Below are 21,143 nucleotides of genomic sequence, written 5' to 3'. Positions count from 1 at the left end.
ATCATCCCCTTTTTTCTTTACATTGTAATATAAAACTTGGGCCGGGTGTGGTGGCTCACACCTATAATCCCAACATTGTGGGAGGCTAAGGCAGATCACCTGAGGTCAGAAGTTTGAGACCAACCTGACCGACAAGGTGAAACCCGTCTCTGCTAAAAACACAAAAATTAGCCAGGCGTGCTTGCAGGTGGCTACTCCTGCCAGCTACTCTTTATTTTTAGTATTCTCAGCTACTCCTGGGGCTGAGACAGGAGAATTGCTTGAACCCAGGAGGTGGAGGTTGCAGTGAGCCACGATCATGCCACTGCACTCCAGCCTGGGTGACAGAGTGAGACTCCATCTCATAAAAACAAAACAAAAAAACAACTTGAAGCCATTAAATTATTTACCCAAGGTGGCTCATTTGGTAAAGGAGTGAGCTCAGCATTTCAATCTAGGGCTGCTGGACTTTCATCTCATCACATTGGATCCGTAAGAGCAATCGTGGTCCAATGGAGGCATACAACAGTGTGTTGTATTATGCTCTATTAACTACTCTGAAAGAACCCAGTGCAGGGTGTTCAGTGATGTAGAATAGTCGTTCGAAAACTTTTTCTCTAAAAGGTTAGATAGGGCCAGGTGCAGTGGCCTATGCCTGTAATCCCAGCACTTTGGGAGGCCAAGGTGGGCAGATCACCTGAGATCAGGAGTCGAAACCAGCCTGGACAACATGGTAAAACCATGTTGTATTTTTTGTATTTTCTCTACAAAAAATACAAAAATTAGCTGGACGGGACAGCTTATACCTGTAGTCCCAGCTACTTGGGAAGCTAAGGCAGGAGAATCGCTTGAACCCATGAGGCGGAGGTTGTAGTGGGCTGTGATCGCGCCACTGCATTCCAGCCTGGGCAGCAGAGTGATACCTGATCTCAAAAAAAAAAAAAAAAAAAAGGCTAGATAGTAAATAGGTTACACTTTGTTGGCCATCATGGTGTCTGTCACAACTATTCAACTCTGCTCTTATAGCATAAAAGCAACCACAGCTAATACATAAAACAATGTGGCTGTGTTCTAATAATACCATATTTATGGACACTGAAATCCATAAATTTCACAGGTGTCACAACATGATTCTTTTGATTTCTTTTTTGATTATTAGAAAATGTAAAAATCCATTCTTAGCTTGCAGGCCGTAAAAAGGGAGTTGCAGGCTAGATTTAGTTTGTGGGCTGTTGTTTGGTAACCCCTAATTAAGAGACCAGACCAGTGCTGTTCAATAGAACTATTTGTGATGATGGAAATGTTCTATGTTTGTACTGTCCAATATTGCAGCCACTAGCTGTATGTGCCTATTGAGCACTTGAAATGTGCCTATGGAACTAAAAGTTTAATTTAATCTTCTCTTTCATTCCCCTAACCCTTATCATTTCTGTAAGGATTAATGCACAGTTTCCCAACTAATCGTCTTCCCAATTACACTTTCTTCCAGTCCATCCTTCACAAAGCTAGAGGGTTTTTTTCTAAAATAAAATAGGATCTTTGTACTTTTCCAACGTAAAAGTTCCTGCAAAATTTGAGAATGTTCAACCTGCTAGAGTACTATATACATTTTTTTCCCTAGGAAATGATAGAGGTAAAATACTTTCTTCAGTTTGATCAATTAATGATAAGTTTCTTTTTTTTTTGAGATGGAGTCTCGCTTTGTCACCCAGGTTGGAGGGCAATTGTGTGATCTCGGATCACTGCAACCTCCACCTCCTGGGTTCAAGGGATTCTCCTGCCTCAGCCTCCTGAGTAGCTGGGATTACAGGCACCCACTATCATGCCCAGCTAATTTTTGTATTTTTGTAGAGACGGGGTTTCACCATGTTGGCCAGGCTGGTCTCAAACTCCTGACCTCAGGTGATCCCCCTGCCTCAGTCTCCCAAAGTGCTCGGATTATAGGCATGAGCCACCATGCCTGGCGGCTAAGTTTCTTGAGAATAGACTTTCATCATACTTTGTCCCCTTTAATGTTTTTCTAGTGGCTTGCTGAATGATGTAGTGAAGAAAACGGCTTTGGAGATGGCGACCTTAAATTTGAACTCCATTTCTGGTACATGCTAGCAGTCAACAGAGGCACTTAATTACCTTGAGCCTCACTACACTTCCATGCTAAATGGGAATCATAATAACTGTATCACAGAGTTATTGTGAAGATCAACAAGTGAGTTTTATGGAAATCCTTCACACTTGATAAAAGGCATCACAAGTGTTAGCTGTTTTAAGTATTGAGCTTTGAAATGCTGTGCCTAGGGTAGTCAGGATGATTCCTTAACTACTCATTCACTGGCAGCTGAACATTATCTTTGAGCTGGAGAGAGGCACTGCTGGTTGGGTCCCTCAATCTCCAAAGCTTCCAGGCAACAGGCCATGTAGGCAGCACTGAATTTCCTTTCCTTCTGAGACCTCAGCCTCTAATCCTTGTGGGTGTTTTCTTTGAAACCACTCTGCAGTTTGCGTGGGCTTTGGTAGGTTTTAGATATTCTTCAAAAAAAATTTTTTTTGTTTTATTTTGTTTTGTTTTGTTTTGAGGCAGAGTCTTGCTGTGTGGCCTAGGCTGGAAGAGCAGTAGTGTGATCTCGGCTCACTGCAACCTCTGCCTCCCGGGTTCAAGCGATTCTCCATCCTCAGCCTCCTGAGTAGCTGAGATTAAAAGTCGCGCACCACCACGCCCAGCTAATTTTTATATTTTTAGTAAAGATGGGGTTTCACCATGTTGGCCAGGCTGGTCTCGAACTCCTGACCTCAGGTGATTCCCCCCCCCCACCCCCCGCCCCGCCTCGGCCTCCTAAAGTGCTGGGATTACAGGTGTAAGCCACTGTGCTAGGCCCAAAATTTTTATTATTGTTATTTTTTTTGGTAGAGTCAGGGTTTCGCTTTGTTGTCCAGGCTGGTCCTGAACTCTGCGCATCAAGAGATCCTCCTCGCCCTCCCAAAGTACTGGAATTACAGGTGAGCCACCGAGCCCATAGATATTTTAAAAATTTGAACAATCTAAGAACTTTTTATTTATTTATTACAGACCCCTCCCCAAGAGGAATAAGATCCTGGACAAGAGAAAGCGAGGGGTTGGTGAGGAGACATTGGTATCTAAATTGGGGAAATCTGGTCACGGAAAGCGTTGTGAAATCAGGTGTTCCAGAGAGAGCAATTCCTGCGGTGGGCGTGGGCGATTGGAAGCTGAGTACCCCACGTGACCTCGGGCGCCGCGGGCTGAGCCGACCCCGCCCCTCCGTCTGCCCCTTCTCCTGCCGCTTGGGGGGCGCATGCGCAGCCCACGTTAGTGATGGAGGAGAGAAGATGGCGGAAGCGGAGTGAGTGACTTGATGGTGACTGATGTCGTAACTAGGGGGGGCGAGTTAGGGCAGCGACACGTCCCCCAGGGGAAAGTTCAGGGCTCTTTCGCGGGCAGTGTGGGGAAAGAGAGACTCGAGACCCGTCTTACCGTGGAGGAGCCTGTTCAGCCCGTGTCGGGGGGCGGAGGCGAACTCCAAGGGTCCAGTTACCCTCCAGACAGAAGCGCCCGTTCCGCCGTTAGGTCCCGGATCTGCACGGCCCTGCGCGCAGGGTCACCCTTGGGGCCCCGGCAGCTGGGGTTTTCCGGGGAACGAGCCCGAGTGGGCTCCTCAGGCGCTGTCATTCCTGCAAGTGGGCCCCGCGGGCAGCCTTGTTACAGCTGCCTGCGCGGGGGCCCGCGGAGGCTGGGTAGGGCAGGGCGGGCACTGCAAGGCCTCCTTCGCCTTCTTCTCCTTCCCGCCCCGGCGCCACCCCACTCCTCCTCAGCGGGAGAACCCGAGACGTGGGGCTGCTTGCCGCCCTCGTGCCGGAGGCTTGCAGGAGGTGTCCCAGCGTGGGCCTGAGAGTGGCGGGGGCTGCTGCAGGTCTGGTGAGGCTAAAACACCCTGAAAGGAAGATCTTTCCCTCGAGTTTCTGGCTGCAGCGTTGCTGCCTCACAAGCGGGCCACATTCTTGTGTGTCGATGTGACGGTATGCTTGGCGACTCAAGAACTTACTGTTTCCTGGGTAGGCCTCTTGTGCACCAGCACTGCTGGCTGTATTTTGGATTTAGGTATTAGTATGCCTAAAGACGGTGGAGTTACCAAATTGTTCTTTTGTGCCAGGCCTCGAAATGCAGTGCAATGGTTTGGCCAGTTCCACTCACCGATGTTTAGACTTAGGCCTAGAATTTGGATTCTCTGTGACCATTTTTGGTTAGTAGTTAGAACTGTTTACCATACTGTTTGGATTGGAGGGCATGATTGAGCAGATTAACACTTTAGAAAGACCAGAACCTAAGCTGGCCTTTTGCATGTCACTGGTACATGATACGGTAGTATTATGACAGGCAGCAGTTTGGTAAAAAATTTACCTTACCGCTAATACTTCATAATGTTGAACAGTTATATGATGCTGTGATTTGATGATTGGAAGGCAGTTTGAAAAAAAAAAAAAAGCATAAAAATGTATGCATTATTAACTAATCCAAAAAAGTAAGTGAGGAGTCAGCTTTCTTCCTGACGGTTTTCCTTTCGCTTTTCATCTTAATTTCTTTTTCTTTATTTGTGACATGGTCTCACTGTCGCCCAGGCTGGAGTGCAGTGGCACGATGGTAGCTCATTGCAGGCAGCCTGGACCTCCTGGGCTCAAGCGATTTTCTCACTTTGGCCTCCAGGTTGCTGGGGCCACAGGCCTACACCATCAGGCCTAATTTTTTACTTTTTATTTGTAGAGACAAGCTTTCCCTGTGTTGCCCAGGCTGGCCTTGAACTCCTAAGCTCAAGCAGTCCTCTTGCTTTGGCCTCCCAAAGTGGTAGGATGACAGGTGTGAACCACCACTCCAGGCCCCCACTTTTCCTCTTACTAAATGGTTTTTTTCTTTTCACATTTGGTTCTTCAGAGAATATTAGTACTGTTTACATACATAATATAGAACAAAGAAAATTTGTACTTAAAAAAGCAACGCTATGGGAATAGTATATGTGTACCAATTAGTGCCAAAGTCATTTGTTGTTTTCACAGAATAGAAAGTGTTTTTGTTACATTTTTGTCAGTACTGCTAATGTGGGGTAGGTGGGATTTAGTTTCTCAGAAGAAAAGAAAAGGGAAGGGAAGATAAAACCAGTATAATCTTTTGTGTGCTTTTCACCTTCGAGATACATTTCTGACTCGACAAAAACAGCTGCTGTTCTGGTTCCTAACAATATGGAGGTCCTTAGAATTGACTTAAAATGCTTGAATTTAGCGGGGCTCGGTGGCTCACACCTGTAATCACAGCACTTCGGGAGGCTGAGGCGGGTGGATCACGAGGTCAAGAGATCGAGACCATCCTGGCCAACATGGTGAAACCCCGTCTCTACTAAAAATACAAAATTTAGCTGGGTGTGGTGGCACACTCCTGTAGTCCCAGCTGCTCAGGAGGCTGAAGCAGGAGAATTGCTTGAACCTGGGAGGCGGAGGTTGCGGTGAGCCGAGATTGTGCCGCTGCACTCCAACCTGGTGCCTGGCGACGGGGCAAGACTCTGTCTCAAAAAAAAAAAAAAGCTTGTATTTATTCAAATACAGATTCTGTATTTAGTGGAATTTTGTACCACAAGTGAATGTTAGATTATAATATTGGAGGGAAAAGATTAGAAAGTCTGGTATAAAAGTGTACTGTCCATGCATGAGGAAGTGACATAATTTATATTTTCAAAATCTGGAGTAATTCTTTGTGAAAAAGATTTTGTAAGGATGTGAGAAGTTGCTGTTAACTGCTTTTCTGTGTTCTTACAGCAATTTGCTTATAAGTATAACTCAGTTATTAGAAGGAATAAGGACAGTATTGTTGACTGAGTAGGGGAAAAGCCAGCATGAGTTAAAAAACAAAAACAGTACTTTTTAACTTTTTTTTTTTTTTTGAGATGAAGTCTTGGTCTGTCACCCAGGCTGGAGTGAAATGGCATGATCTTGGCTCACTGCAACTTCCACCTCCTGGGTTCAAGGGATTCTCCTGCCTCAGCCTCCCAAGTAGCTGGGATGACACGTGCCTGCCACCATACCCGGCTAAGTTTTGTATTTTTAGTAGAGATGGGGGTTTCCCCATGTTGGCCAGGCTGGACCTGAACTCCTTACCTCAGGTGATCCTCCTGCCTCGGCTTTCCAAAGTGATGTGGTTACAGGCATGAGCCACTGCACCTGGCACTTTTTAACTTTTTTTTAAAAAAGAACTTATTTTTTAAGCAAAGTATATATGGTAAATGAAACTAAGCTAGTTAACATGAGTCCTTAGGCATTCTGTTCTAATGTATAGGTAAGAATGACTTTACTTTGTAATTAATGTGATCAAAAGAATGTAAAGAAATGTTTTAAAATAGTCTGACACTGCTTAAATTTTTTTGTTTTTGTTTTTGTTTTTGTTTTTGTTTTTGTTGCTGGGATTACTGGTGTGATCCACCACGATCGACCAGCCCAGAAATTTTAACCGATAAGAGCCTTACAGGTATCTGCTAGAAAGTTGTTTGGAAGTTTACTTCAAAAAGGAGGTGAGGGGAGTGAGAGGGGAGGGAAGGAGGAGGGGTAGGGGGAAGGAAGGGGGATGAGGAGGGAAGAAAAGGGGGAGAGAAAGTAGAGGTGGAGGGGAGGGGAGGGAGATGGGGGAGTCCAGGTGGAGGGGGCGGAGAGTTAGAGGGGAAGAGGAGGGGAGAGGGGACACTGCTTAAATTTTTATTTTCCTAGGTAGTTTAATATTCTCCCATCACCTGTTTGGGTTTAAAAAAAAAATCAGTAATGCAAAGATAAACTTTCAGCTATGCTTTATCTGAGTTACATATTCTGAATCATTTGAATTCAAATGTAGTAGGTATTAACTATTAAATTTGCTCCATATATGAAGTATTTTCTCTTGTAAGTGCTTATAATGACTATGTGCTCGCTCTATTTTATGAGGGCTTTCCTAGCAATTTAGATTGCTGCTGATTATTTCTTTGAAATGAATATTCTTTAAAGCTTGTAAGATAATGCTTTTACCGATACAAACCCTTTGTGTGACCTGCCAGATTTAAGGACCATAATACAGTTATGGATAGTGAACCAAACCCTGGGACATCTTCTGTGTCAACCACAACCAGCAGTACCACCACCACCACCATCACCACTTCCTCCTCTCGAATGCAGCAGCCACAGATCTCTGTCTACAGTGGTTCAGACCGACATGCTGTACAGGTATTTCAGCTGTAGTGATGGGTAGTCTAAGACTTAAGATGTCATGTTACTTTTTGTTTAAGCCGGACTTATGTACTGTTTCATATCCTCAAATGTACAGTTAGAATTAATGTTTGAGTCAACTGTCTCAATCCATTTTGTGTTGCTGTAACAGAATACCGAGACTGGGTAATTGATAAAGAAGAGAAACTTATTTCTCACATTTCTGAAGGCTGGGAAGTCCAGTATCAAGGTGCTGGCATCTCACAAGGGCCTTCTTGTTGCCTGGTTCCATGGTAAAAGACTAGAGAGCAAGATATCAAATTTGCAGTCTGAAGCCCTTTTAAAATCTCCTTTAATCTATTCAGGTGGGCGGAGTCCTCCTGGCCTAATCACCCCTCAGGGATCCCACGTCTCAACACTGTTGCACTGGAGATTAAGTTTCCAACACATACTTACTAGGGGGCACATTCAACCACAGGAATAATCAGCAACATTAATTAATCATCCTGTTGGCCCAGCGTGGTGGCTCACGCCTAGAATCCCAACACTTTGGACACTTTGAGAGACGGCTTGAGCTCAGGAGTTGGGAGACCAGCCAGGGCAACATGGTGAAATCCCATCTCTACAAAAAATAAATTAGCAGGGCATGGTGGTGTGTATCTGTGGTCCTAGCTACTCAGAAGACTGAGGTGGCAGGATTACTTGAGCCCCAGAGGTTGAGGCTGCAGTGAGCTGTAATCACACCACTGTGCTCCAGCCTGAGTGACAGTGAGACCCTGTCTCAGGGAAAAAAAAAAAAAAAAAAAAGGCTGGATGGTGGCTCTCACCTATAATCCCAGCACTTTGGGAGGCCAGGGCTGGCAAATCACTTGAGGTCAGGTGTTCGAGACCAGCCTGGCCAACATGGTGAAACCTTGTCTCTACTAAATATACAAAAATTAGCCAGGCATGATAGTGCATGCCTGTAATCCCAGCTACTTGGGAGGCTGAGGCAGGAGAATCACTTGAACCCTGGAGGTGGAGATTGCAGCGAGCTGAGATTACGCCGCTGCGTTCTGGCCTGGGCAAAAAGCGTGCGACTCCGTCTCAAAAAACTAAAGATAGTATTTGAGAGGGCTTATATTTGTCAGCATGTAGTTTGTAAGATTATGTGTAAAGAAAAGTATGAAGGGAAAGCCTCTAGGTGCTGCTGCAATTCAAAGACACTTGGTCTAGAGCCCCAGTGTGCAGAATGGCTGTAGGTTCATCTGTTTTGTATCAGAACTCAAAATACAGACTAAGGGAGATATGTTCAGGTGTAAAGATGTGTTACAGTTTATTTTAAACCCAGGTGGCCTAAGAACCCTAAGCAGGGGGAGTCATTCTAAATCCCTTAGGGGCAGAGGGGAAGGGAAATATTGAACTAGGAAAAGTCACTTAGTTGAGAAAGTAAAATTTACTTAGTTAACATTTATGATAATGGGGGTTGGGGCAATATGGTATTACATAAAAGGGGCATGGTCCTTTCGGTCTGTTATGCTTTGTTTGAATTTTATTTTCATTATCTTTAGGAGCTGTATAGCCTTTCGTATGAGACATAATCCTGTTAAGCCTCAGAAAACTAAAATGAGGATGAGACCATTCCATTAGTTATTCTGAGGAATAAATGAAGTATCTAGAACTGTGTGGGGTACATAAAAGGTTCCCAGTAGATAATAGCTAATACTTATGGAATAATTGCTATGTGCCAAACTTTGGATAAATATGGTACGTAAGTTATCTCCATTAACCATTACCAGCCCTCTGTGAAGTAGATACCATCTCCATTTTACCGATGGGAAAGTAAATGTTTTAAATTGGCTAAATAACTTTCCCAAACTCACTTAGCTAGTTCTCAGACTTCAGCCTTTGTGCTCTTAAGCACTCTGTGAATTCTTATTTTTTCTATTATACCTGTTTTATTCACTAGAATCCTTATAATTGCATCTACCCTGAAAACCACTGCTTGCAATATAGTCCTACCTCTGTTCCATTTTTGTATGGTGGATACTCCAGTATAATATCTATTTAACTGTTTTATGGTTTAGGGTTTATGGTTTTAGGGTTTAGTTTTCTGAAGTCACTGTGGAGTGGAACCAGCCAGTTCACCAGTAATTCAAACTTGAATGCAGAGAGAGCTTTTGATGTTTTTTTTTTTACCTTTCTCTGAGGCAAGGGATATAGGGAAGAGGATTTAGATCTTTTTTTTTTTTTGAGACAGAGTGTCGCTCTTGTTACCCAGGCTGGAGTGCAATGGCGCGATCTCGGCTCACTGCAACCTCCGCCTCCTGGGTTCAAGCAATTCTCCTGCCTCAGCCTCCTGAGTAGCTGGGACTACAGGCACGCACCACCATGCCCAGCTAATGTTTTGTATTTTTAGTAGAGACGGGGTTTCACCACGTTGACCAGGATGGTCTCGATCTCTCGACCTCGTGATCCACCCGCCTCGGCCTCCCAAAGTGCTGGGATTACAGGCTTGAGCCACCGCGCCCGGCCTTTTTTTTTTTTTTTGAGATGGAGTCTTGCTTTGTCACCCAGGCTGGAGTGCAGTGGTATAATCTTGGCTCACTGCAACCTCTGCCTTCCGGTTCAAGCAATTCTCCTGCTTCAGCCTCCTGAGCAGCTGGGACTACAGGTGCCACCAGGCCCAGTTAATTTTTGTATTTTTAGTAGAGATGGGGTTTCACCATATTGGCCAGGCTGGTCTTGAACTCTTGACCTCGTGATCCACCTGCCTTGGCCTCCCAAAGTGCTTGGATTACAGGTGTGAGCCACCCTGTGCCTTGCCAAGATTTAGATCTTTAAGCATATAGGTGATAGTTTTTTTTCATTGTTGTTTTGTTTTTGACAGTCTCTCTCTCTTGCCCAGGCTGGATCCAGTGACACGATCACTGCTCACTACAGCCTTGACCCCTTGGGCTCAAGTAGCCCTCTTGCTTCAGCCTCCTGGGTAGTTGAGACGATAGGCACATGCCACTATGCTTGGCTAATTTTTGTAATTTGTAGAGAGAATCTCGCTATGTTGCCCAGGCTGGTCTTGACCTTTCTGACCTCCTGCGTTGGCCTCCTAAAGTGCTGGGATGAGCCACCACACCTGACTGAGAAGTGATAGCTTAATATACCATTTTGTTCTCTAGTTTTCAATTAAACTGCATAGATTAATAAAAAGTAAATAGAAAGCTATATAGATGTAGGTATGTCTCATTACTAACTCTTGTTCTTAGGAGACCACAGAATTCCTTCTCCCAAAATGCAATCGAATCAATATTTATTGAACTACCTAATTCTTTAATCTTCCAGCTTTATTTTTCAGTCCTAGGAATTCTCTTCACCCTCCTTGGGTGAATACGAATTTATAATAAATAAGAACAATGTGCTGTACCTACAACTTGTGTTTACTCAGTGCTATGAGTATAGCATTGAATGGTAGTGAAAGACTGCTGACAACAGAAAAAAATGACTATACCGTGACAAAAATATGTATCAAATAGATTGTTTGTTATTTCAGTTTGATCTTAGAATTTTTTTTCCATGTAACTGCCAAGTCCAATGATTTTAGAATTTTGTTATGGAATTAGAAGAACAATTAGAGATTGATCTTACTAAAAAAGATATATTGTTATAATTCTGAATCACTTAATCTGGCCTATAGTCCCCTGCAGGTAGGGGTCAAAAGCTCTCATTGATTTTGTGATAGAAATTTGTATCAGGCATAGCAGTCTGTAGCTAGAGAGATGAGATATTAACACATGAAAGTAAACAATAACACAGAAATATGCTTTCTTGAAATTTAGATAAAAGGATTACGGTTCAAGACATCCTGATTTAGACCCTTAAGCTAGAGGATTATGGCTCTATTACTCCCTTAGCTCTTTGAAAACTGATTTGATGCTGAGATTAGGATACTGTGCTGTTTCAGAGTCACAGGGAGCAGCACACTATGACTTTTGGATGTGATTGTGTAGGATTGACTTATCCTGACTTACCATTTGGACAAGTGTAGCAATTTTCTCTGATTTTAGTAGAGTACTTGACATTTCTATATATATATATATTTTTTTTTTGAGACGGAGTTTCGCTCTTGTTACCCAAGCTGGAGTGCAATGGCGCGATCTCTGCTCACTGCAACCTCCACCTCCTGGGTTCAGGCAATTCTCCTGCCTCAGCCTCCTGAGTAGCTGGGATTACAGGCACACACCACCATGCCCAGCTAATTTTTTTTTTTTTTTTTTTTTTTTTTTTTTTTTTTAGTAGAGACGGGGTTTCACCATGTTGACCAGGATGGTCTCGATCTCTCGACCTCGTGATCCACCCGCCTCGGCCTCCCAAAGTGCTGGGATTACAGGCTTGAGCCACCGCGCCCGGCCTTTTTTTTTTTTTTTGAGATGGAGTCTTGCTTTGTCACCCAGGCTGGAGTGCAGTGGTATAATCTTGGCTCACTGCAACCTCTGCCTTCCGGTTCAAGCAATTCTCCTGCTTCAGCCTCCTGAGCAGCTGGGACTACAGGTGCCACCAGGCCCAGTTAATTTTTGTATTTTTAGTAGAGATGGGGTTTCACCATATTGGCCAGGCTGGTCTTGAACTCTTGACCTCGTGATCCACCTGCCTTGGCCTCCCAAAGTGCTTGGATTACAGGTGTGAGCCACCCTGTGCCTTGCCAAGATTTAGATCTTTAAGCATATAGGTGATAGTTTTTTTTCATTGTTGTTTTGTTTTTGACAGTCTCTCTCTCTTGCCCAGGCTGGATCCAGTGACACGATCACTGCTCACTACAGCCTTGACCCCTTGGGCTCAAGTAGCCCTCTTGCTTCAGCCTCCTGGGTAGTTGAGACGATAGGCACATGCCACTATGCTTGGCTAATTTTTGTAATTTGTAGAGAGAATCTCGCTATGTTGCCCAGGCTGGTCTTGACCTTTCTGACCTCCTGCGTTGGCCTCCTAAAGTGCTGGGATGAGCCACCACACCTGACTGAGAAGTGATAGCTTAATATACCATTTTGTTCTCTAGTTTTCAATTAAACTGCATAGATTAATAAAAAGTAAATAGAAAGCTATATAGATGTAGGTATGTCTCATTACTAACTCTTGTTCTTAGGAGACCACAGAATTCCTTCTCCCAAAATGCAATCGAATCAATATTTATTGAACTACCTAATTCTTTAATCTTCCAGCTTTATTTTTCAGTCCTAGGAATTCTCTTCACCCTCCTTGGGTGAATACGAATTTATAATAAATAAGAACAATGTGCTGTACCTACAACTTGTGTTTACTCAGTGCTATGAGTATAGCATTGAATGGTAGTGAAAGACTGCTGACAACAGAAAAAAATGACTATACCGTGACAAAAATATGTATCAAATAGATTGTTTGTTATTTCAGTTTGATCTTAGAATTTTTTTTCCATGTAACTGCCAAGTCCAATGATTTTAGAATTTTGTTATGGAATTAGAAGAACAATTAGAGATTGATCTTACTAAAAAAGATATATTGTTATAATTCTGAATCACTTAATCTGGCCTATAGTCCCCTGCAGGTAGGGGTCAAAAGCTCTCATTGATTTTGTGATAGAAATTTGTATCAGGCATAGCAGTCTGTAGCTAGAGAGATGAGATATTAACACATGAAAGTAAACAATAACACAGAAATATGCTTTCTTGAAATTTAGATAAAAGGATTACGGTTCAAGACATCCTGATTTAGACCCTTAAGCTAGAGGATTATGGCTCTATTACTCCCTTAGCTCTTTGAAAACTGATTTGATGCTGAGATTAGGATACTGTGCTGTTTCAGAGTCACAGGGAGCAGCACACTATGACTTTTGGATGTGATTGTGTAGGATTGACTTATCCTGACTTACCATTTGGACAAGTGTAGCAATTTTCTCTGATTTTAGTAGAGTACTTGACATTTCTATATATATATATATATATTTTTTGAGACGGAGTTTCGCTCTTGTTACCCAAGCTGGAGTGCAATGGCGCGATCTCTGCTCACTGCAACCTCCACCTCCTGGGTTCAGGCAATTCTCCTGCCTCAGCCTCCTGAGTAGCTGGGATTACAGGCACACACCACCATGCCCAGCTAATTTTTTTTTTTTTTTTTTTTTTTTTTTTTTTTTTTTAGTAGAGACGGGGTTTCACCATGTTGACCAGGATGGTCTCGATCTCTCGACCTCGTGATCCACCTGCCTCGGCCTCCCAAAGTGCTGGGATTACAGGCTTGAGCCACTGTGCCCGGCCTGACATTTCTATATTTATTTATGAAGTTTCAGGCTCAGATTTGACATTTTACTAATATTCACAATAATACTTTTTAAGGAATCTTTTTTCTTTTTTCTGTTTTTTTTTTTTTTTTTTTTTTTTTAGTATCCAAGCCTCCATCACCTGAAGCATAGGAATTTTTTAAGGAAGTATAGTTGTATTCAACATTGAAACAAAACAGGGTATTTGACATTTAAAAATTTTTCAAATATAATTATTAATTTTCTAAAATAACTATAATTATTTTATTTCTACTTTTTGAGACGGAGTCTTGCTCTGTTGTCGAGGCTTGAGTGGAGTGGTGTGATCTCTGGTCACTGCAATCTCTGCTTCCTGGGTTCAAGCAGTTCTCCCACCTCAGCCTCCTGAGTAGCTGGGATTACAGGTGCATGCCACCATGCTGGGCTAATTTTTGTATTTTTAGTAGAGTTGGGGTTTCATCATGTTGGCCAGGCTGGTCTTGAACTCCTAACCTCAGGTGATCTGCCTGTCTTGGCCTCCCAAAGTGCTAGGATTACAGGCATGAGCCACCGTGCCCAGCCGCTTTATAATTTTATGTGATAATTAATAAATATCTACTCATTGTAAGATATTCAGACATTTATAGAAAAGTATGAACTAGAAGCTAAAAATCACCTCTAATCTAGCTACCCATCAGTTCCCTTTGAAAGTTTTCTTGTGTAGTCTTTCAAATATTTAATGTAAAAATGATACATACTGTTTTGTAATCTGTGTTTTTTTTGTTAGTAAATATAGATCTGGATCAACAACGTGTAGTTTTCTAGTTTTTAGTGGCCGCTAGTTACATGTGGCTATTTACATTAAAATTAAAATTAAAGTTCAATTTAAAATTTAACTTACTTAGTTGCACCAATCACATTTTTAGTAGGCACATGTGACTAGTGGCTCCTGTATAGGACAGCACTGATTTACATTACTGTTCGTAATGGCTGTATGGTAAAGGTATTTCTCTCCACACCCAAGCCCTGAATTCTACCATGTTTTATCCAAAAAACTTATGGCAACTTAAATTTTTTTTTTTTGAGGTGGAGTTTCGCTTTTGTTACCCAGGCTGAAGTGCAATGCCTTGATCTCGGCTCACCGCAACCTCCGCCTCCTGGGTTCAGGCAATTCTCCTGCCTCAGCCTCCTGAGTAGCTGGGACTACAGGCACGCGCCACCATGCCCAGCTAATTTTTTGCATTTTCAGTAGAAATGGGGTTTCACCATGTTGACCAGGATGGCCTTGATCTCTTGACCTTGTGATCCACCTGCCTCAGCCTCCCAAAGTGCTGGGATTACAGATGTGAGCCACATGCCTGGCCTTGCCAACTTAAATTTTTACTAGCAGTACGGGAGTATTGGTTTCCCCAGTTAGTAGTATTTTTTTAAATCTTTATCCATCTGAAAGTTGGAAAATAGTATCTTGTTTTAATTTGTAAGTTTTTGACTACTGATGAGATTGAAAATCTTTTGACATGCTTATTTGGCCTGTCTTTTGTGAATTGTCCACTGGGTTTTTGGTTTTGTTTTGGAGACAGAGTCTCGCTCTGCTGCCCATGCTGGAGTGCAGTGGCACAGTCTCGGCTCACTGCAGCCTCCGCCTACTGGATTCAAGCAGTTCTTTTGTCTCAGCTTCCCAGTAGCTGGGACTACAGGCACGTGCCAGCATGCCCAGCTAATTTTTGGTATTTTTAGTAGAGATGGGGTTTCACTGTGTTAGCCAGGATTGCCTAGATTGCCTGACGTTGTGATCCACCCACCTCAGCCTCCCAAAGGGTTGGGATTACTGGCGTGAGCCACCATGTTTGTCCTGCTGGGTAGTTTTAATGCATACAAGTTAGTGGTTCCTAGTCACATGTAACTAGGAAAGAAGTATGTTAATAAGCTTGATGATATTATGTGTCAAAGCAGTGAAATTTTAAACTGCCACTTTTTTGTTCTTTCATTTTCTGATTAAGATGAAGGTTGAGTTTATGGTTTGACATTGGTTCAATTGACCTATCACAGGTGATTCAACAGGCATTGCATCGGCCCCCCAGCTCAGCTGCTCAGTATCTTCAGCAAATGTATGCAGCCCAACAGCAGCACCTGATGCTGCATACTGCAGCTCTTCAGCAGCAGCATTTAAGCAGCAGCCAGCTTCAGAGCCTTGCTGCCGTTCAGGTAAGACTGAAATAAGTGAAGAATTTATGAGACCAAAGTTTCTGTTATCTGTAGGTAGTTACTGAAAATAAATACATTGGGTATTGTTTCAGAATTCTCAGATGCCTGTGGTTATTTTTCCTGAAGGAAATATATTAATAGATTGCCAACTGAGAAAAAGGGAATATGTTTTTAATGTTATTCTGTTTCTAGCTTTTATCTCAGTGGTTTTTATCCAAATTGGAGAAATGCTATGCTGGTGGCTTGGTTAGGTGTATAAAGTTCTAGGTACAACAGTGAATACTTAGGCTTACATAAATTATATTTTTACTAAAAATAAGATTAAAAAATGATGTATTTATGCTCATTAAAAAGATCAAACTATTAAATTGCTTATAAGAGATAAAGCTGTTCCTTTTCCCTGCCTACCACTGTTTCTCATTCTTCAGAGGTGGTGGCCACTGTAACAATTTAATACGTATTTCTCCATAAATTTTCTATACAAAGACGTGTAAATCCATCTTTCTAAAATCTAATTACGTTATTCCTACTGATAACAGGATTTCATTATTAAATGCTTGTTTTTAAAAAATACTTTTGTTATTATTGTACTATTTAAATAAAACTGTGTAAGATTTAATCTTAAATCTCCTCACTAGAGGAGAATCTCAGTTGACTGAACCTGAAAAAGGTTTATTTCTGTTACCAACAGATCCTCAGCTGTTGCTTCTTAGTAGTGTAATTTTAAATAACATTTTCATGATACAAGTTAGGAAACTGAAACCCACTGACTCTTGTTGACTCTTGTAGCTCTTTTTCTTCATAACATGGAGTAGTGATTCCACTTTAAAGATGACACAGACCCATAAAGTGGAACTGACAATAAAGTAGCTAATAAAATTAGTCTTTGGATCCCCTATTTTCACCATTCAGCTTTTTCTTATTTAAAAAATCTGTTTAACCAAAGCTTAAGCCATGTTGACTGTAAAATGAGTTGTTTCATACATACCCCTTTTGACATTTATTGTTGTGGTTTTGTGTTACCATGGTACCAGAAAGTTCTTAACTTGAGGTTTTTACCGACGTATTATAAAAGTGTTACTATTTTAGGCAAGTTTGTCCAGTGGAAGACCATCTACATCTCCTACAGGAAGTGTCACACAACAGTCAAGTATGTCCCAAACATCTGTAAGTTCCCTAAATTTTTCCTGGATTTACAAATTTAAAAGACTTGTCTTCCAGAAGTAAACTGTTATTTATGAAGCTGTTATTGTAATTTGTTGCATGCTGTTTAAGTAATAATTGCCCAAAAATAGGAATGATAAAATTCAAAAATTGAGAACTAATGTTAAGAAAATCTGAGTCTTTTTTTTTTTTTTTTTTTTTTTTTTGAGACGGAGTTTCGCTCTTGTTACCCAGCCTGGAGTGCAATGGCGCGATCTCGGCTCACCGCAACCTCCGCCTCCTGGGTTCAGGCAATTCTCCTGTCTCAGCCTCCTGAGTAGCTGGGATTACAGGCATGCACCACCATGCCCAGCTAATTTTTTGTATTTTTAGTAGAGACGGGGTTTCACCTTGTTGACCAAGGTTGGTGTTGATCTCTTGACCTTGTGATCCACCCGCCTCGGCCTCCCAAAGTGCTGGGATTACAGGCTTGAGCCACCGCGCCCGGCCAAGAAAATCTGAGTCTTAAAAAATATTTTGGTATTATTTCTTGTATATCCTTTTGCACTGATCATGTTCACATCTTACGTGGTTCTAAATGATTTCAGTTTTCAGTGTGTACTGAAAGCCCAAAATATACAACACAGGGATATTGGCTATGAATTTACTGTAATATGCAATAGTATGTCATGTCCTTGGTAGACATCTAAGCATTTCTAACTTTGTGCAGTTCACATTTTAGAAAATATACTTTTAGCTTACTTGAGTTATTTGGGTTCAATTTGCAAGTATCTATTCAAGATAGGGTAATTTATTTTGAGAAAGGAGTAAAAGCTGATTTGCTATATTGCACATATGTATTGGGAAATTGTGCAAAGTTTCCTAGGTAAGATAAATTTATGGGCATGATAATACTTGTTTAACTTTTAATTTTGGTACAGTTTTAAACTGTAAGAATAATAAAAGAAAATTTCTGCATATACTCTACTCAGATTAACCAGTTATTAGCATATTGCCCTGTTACTTTATGATTCATTCTTTCCTACTACATGTAGACATATTATGTTTTTCTGAGTCAGTTGTAGGTTAAGACATGTTCCTTTATTCCTAAGTACTCTGATGTATATACAAGGCTATTGTTTTATGAAGCCACAGAAAAAATATTAAATTCAGGAAATTTAACGTTGATAAAATGCAGTTCATATTCAGATTTCATCATTTGTCCCAGGTTTCCCAACCTTATTATTGTGGACATTATGGGCCAGATAATTCTTTGTTGTCGGGGGCTATTATGTACATTATAGGATATTTAGCAGCATCCCTAGCCACTAGCTTGTGGTCCTCCTCCTCCTTCTAGTGTGACAACCAAAGGTGTCTCCTGGTGTAGGGCAAATCGCCACTAGTTGAAAACCTAATGATGTCCTTTCTAGGTACTTTTTTCTGGTCCAGAGTGGTAATACTTTGATACTTCATAAAATCAGCTCCAATACAGTATAGTTTGTAGGTTGTTAAGGAATTGAAGGTGAATTTGTGCTCTATTTCTTTAAGGGTATGGTCTTTGCTAAGTACATGCTGTGGTCAGCATATAGGTTTTTTTTTTTTTTTTTTTTTTTTTTTTTTTTTCTGGCTGTTGATCTGACTTTTTTTATTTTTATTTTTTTGAGACGGAGTTTCACTCTGTTGCCAGGCTGGAGTGCAATGGCGTCATCTCACTGCAACCTCTGGCTCCCAGGTTCAGTGATTCTCCTGTCTCAGCCTCCCGAGTAGCTGGGATTACAGGCATGCCTGGCTAATTTTCTATTTTTAGTAGAGATGGGGTTTTGCTGTGTTGGTCAGGCTGGTCTCAAACTCCTGACCTCAGGTGATCCACCAACCTCGGCTTCCCAAAATATTGAGATTACAGGTGTGAGCTATTGTGCTTGGCCTGATTTGATATTTTTAATTAAAAAGTTTTTTTTTTTTTTTTTGCATGGGAATGCCCTGGGGTATGAACATTACTTATGGGCCGGGCGTGGTGTCTCATGCCTGTAATCCCAGCACTTGGGGATGCTGAGGCCGGCAGATACCTGAAGTCAGGAGTTCGAGACCAGCCTGGCCAGCATGGTGAAACCCCATCTCTACTAAAAATACAAAAACTTAGCCAGGCATAGTGGTGCATGCCTGTAATCTCAGCTACTTGGGAGGCTGAGTCAGGAGAATCACTTGAACCCAGGAGGCGGAGGTTGCAGTGAGCCGAAATCATACTACTGCACTCCAGCCTGGGCAGTAGGCAAGACTGTCTCCAAAAAAAATAATAATAATTACTTAGAACTTGAAGATTTTAGATTAAAGAAAATGAAAAAGTTAAGTAATATAACCTAGCTCTAAGCATTAATGCTGTAGTTTTGGTCATTGACGTCAGATGTCTTTCATTAATACAATGGTAGTTAAGGAAAGGAGTGATAAACATTTTGTGGGCTACTCAAGGAAATTATATAGGCAAATTTTTTATTCCATGAAGTACTGGAATAATGATAGGATATAGTTGTATAGATATATTGTTTTGAATTTTTTTTCCTTCATGTTATTAAAAGGTATCCTTTTAAACTGTTTTCTTTCACTTGGCTTTGTTTGTGACATTCACAGAAGTTAGAATTCTAGTGATTGTGCTTATGACATTGTTAATGCTAATTTTCATAAACCAGGCCGCCTTGTACCATGAAGTATGCCAGCAGCTGTAAATGGCTGGTGGGGGAAAAGAAGTAAACAGGAAGAACAGATTCCCAGTAAAATAAAGGAATAATACATTACATTTGGTTTATTTACTATTCTATGTGAGCTTCTGCTCAGGTCATTTGACTGGCAGTACAAATTACAATGCTCAAGGTGGCTTAGTAAATTTAGGTCAGTATCCAGAAAGTGGGTGGGCCCTGGTAACGGAAGTCTCTAGGTAGTGATGATAATGAGCCATCAGGTGGCGCTAGTATTTTTTTGAGTTTTGCTTATTTTGAGTTAGGTTTCCAGATAACAGTGAAACCGTAGGAAAGGGTCCATCCTTCAGAAGAGGAACGGGCTGTCAAGTAACCAGCCAAGTAGTTTGGGGTTTAGAGCAGGAGTGGGATCCCAATGGGAAAATGGAATATTATTTTAAAAAATCAAGTCAAAAGTCTAATCATACAACCTGGGGGAACTGTGTACCTACTGATTGATTTGTTCCTAATTTGAAAATCCAGAATGCTCTAAAATCTGAAATTTTTGAACATCAACATGACATTCAAAGGAGGAGTGTTGGGCCGGGCGCGGTGGCTCAAGCCTGTAATCCCAGCACTTTGGGAGGCCGAGGCGGGTGGATCACGAGGTCCAGAGATCGAGACCATCCTGGTCAACATGGTGAAACCCCGTCTCTACTAAAAATACAAAAAATCAGTTGGGCATGGTGGCGCGTGCCTGTAATCCCAGCTACTCAGGAGGCTGAGGCAGGAGAATTGCCTGAACCCAGGAAGCGGAGGTTGCAGTGAGCCGAGACCGCGCCATTGCACGCCAGCCTGGGTAACAAGAGCGAAACTCCATCTCAAAAAAAAAGAAAAGAGAAAAAGAAAAAAAAAAAAGAAAAGAGAAAAAGAAAAAAAAAGAAAAAAAGAAAAAGAAGAAAAAAGAAAAAACAAAAACAAAAACAAAGGAGGAGTGTTAATTGGAACATTTTGGATTTTGCATTTTCAGATTTGGCATGCTAAACCAGTTTGTATTTTTCCAAAATCTGAAAAAAAACCCAAATACTGAAACACGGCTGGTCCCAAGGATTTCATATAACAAACTCAATCTGTATGTGGTTTGGAGAGTAGACTACTGTTAATTGAATGTATAGGTAACTAGTGGGTACCTGCATTCTTTTCTTTTCTCTAATTAGAACCAGATGACTAATTCTAAATGATTGTCAGTAGTGGAGTGGTGATTTTGATTGTTTGGATCTAAAACTAATTGGGACTGAGCCTTTACGTTTATGTCTTTAATATTCTAACATAAATGGGGCTAAGATTTAGTTAAATTTGACTTGCTAAAATGAAAGTTAAACCAACTAAAAATTACACTGCCAACAAGCAGCATAAGCAAAGTGAAAACAACAAAATGGGAGAAAATATGTTTACATCATGATATCAAATGAGTAATTTTTTTTAAATTTTATTATTTTTCAAAAGAGAAGACAGGGAGAATTTTAACCTTTTTTCATTTACTTCTTTTTTTTATTGATACATACTCTTGCTCTATCGCCAAGGCTGGAGTGCAGTGGAACCGCCTCCATCTCCCAGGCTCAAGTGATCTTCCTGTCTCAGACAGTTGAGTAGCTGGGACTACAGGCACACACCACTACACCTGG

The 21,143-nt window shown here is 41.5% G+C and overlaps 1 protein-coding gene across 12 annotated transcripts in view; it reads left to right on the top strand.

The window, feature by feature from the left end:
* The first annotated feature begins 3,227 nt into the window (after positions 1-3,227).
* The window catches only part of PHC3 (polyhomeotic homolog 3), a 101,162-nt gene continuing 83,246 nt past the window's right edge, over positions 3,228-21,143 (top strand). For 10 of the 12 annotated variants that reach the window (XR_012519178.1, XR_012519179.1, XM_074405645.1 and 7 more), the window contains exons 1-4: positions 3,228-3,335; positions 7,056-7,221; positions 15,491-15,646; positions 16,736-16,813. Coding sequence is in view for 10 of the 12 variants with exons in the window: in XM_074405645.1 (XP_074261746.1) it covers positions 3,322-3,335; positions 7,056-7,221; positions 15,491-15,646; positions 16,736-16,813 (414 nt within the window). In the remaining 2 variants the exon portion in view is untranslated. Of the gene's footprint in view, positions 3,351-3,818; positions 4,045-7,055; positions 7,222-15,490; positions 15,647-16,735; positions 16,814-21,143 lie in introns of those variants that run through there. The other 2 variants (XM_010335675.3, XM_074405640.1) reach the window with 2 other exon arrangements.

The sequence above is a fragment of the Saimiri boliviensis genome, chromosome 9, assembly GCF_048565385.1.
Source record: "Saimiri boliviensis isolate mSaiBol1 chromosome 9, mSaiBol1.pri, whole genome shotgun sequence".
NCBI classification, from domain to species: Eukaryota; Metazoa; Chordata; class Mammalia; order Primates; family Cebidae; genus Saimiri; species Saimiri boliviensis.
The sequence above is the reverse complement of the archived record's forward strand: the minus strand, read 5'-3'. Positions and strand labels throughout refer to the sequence as shown.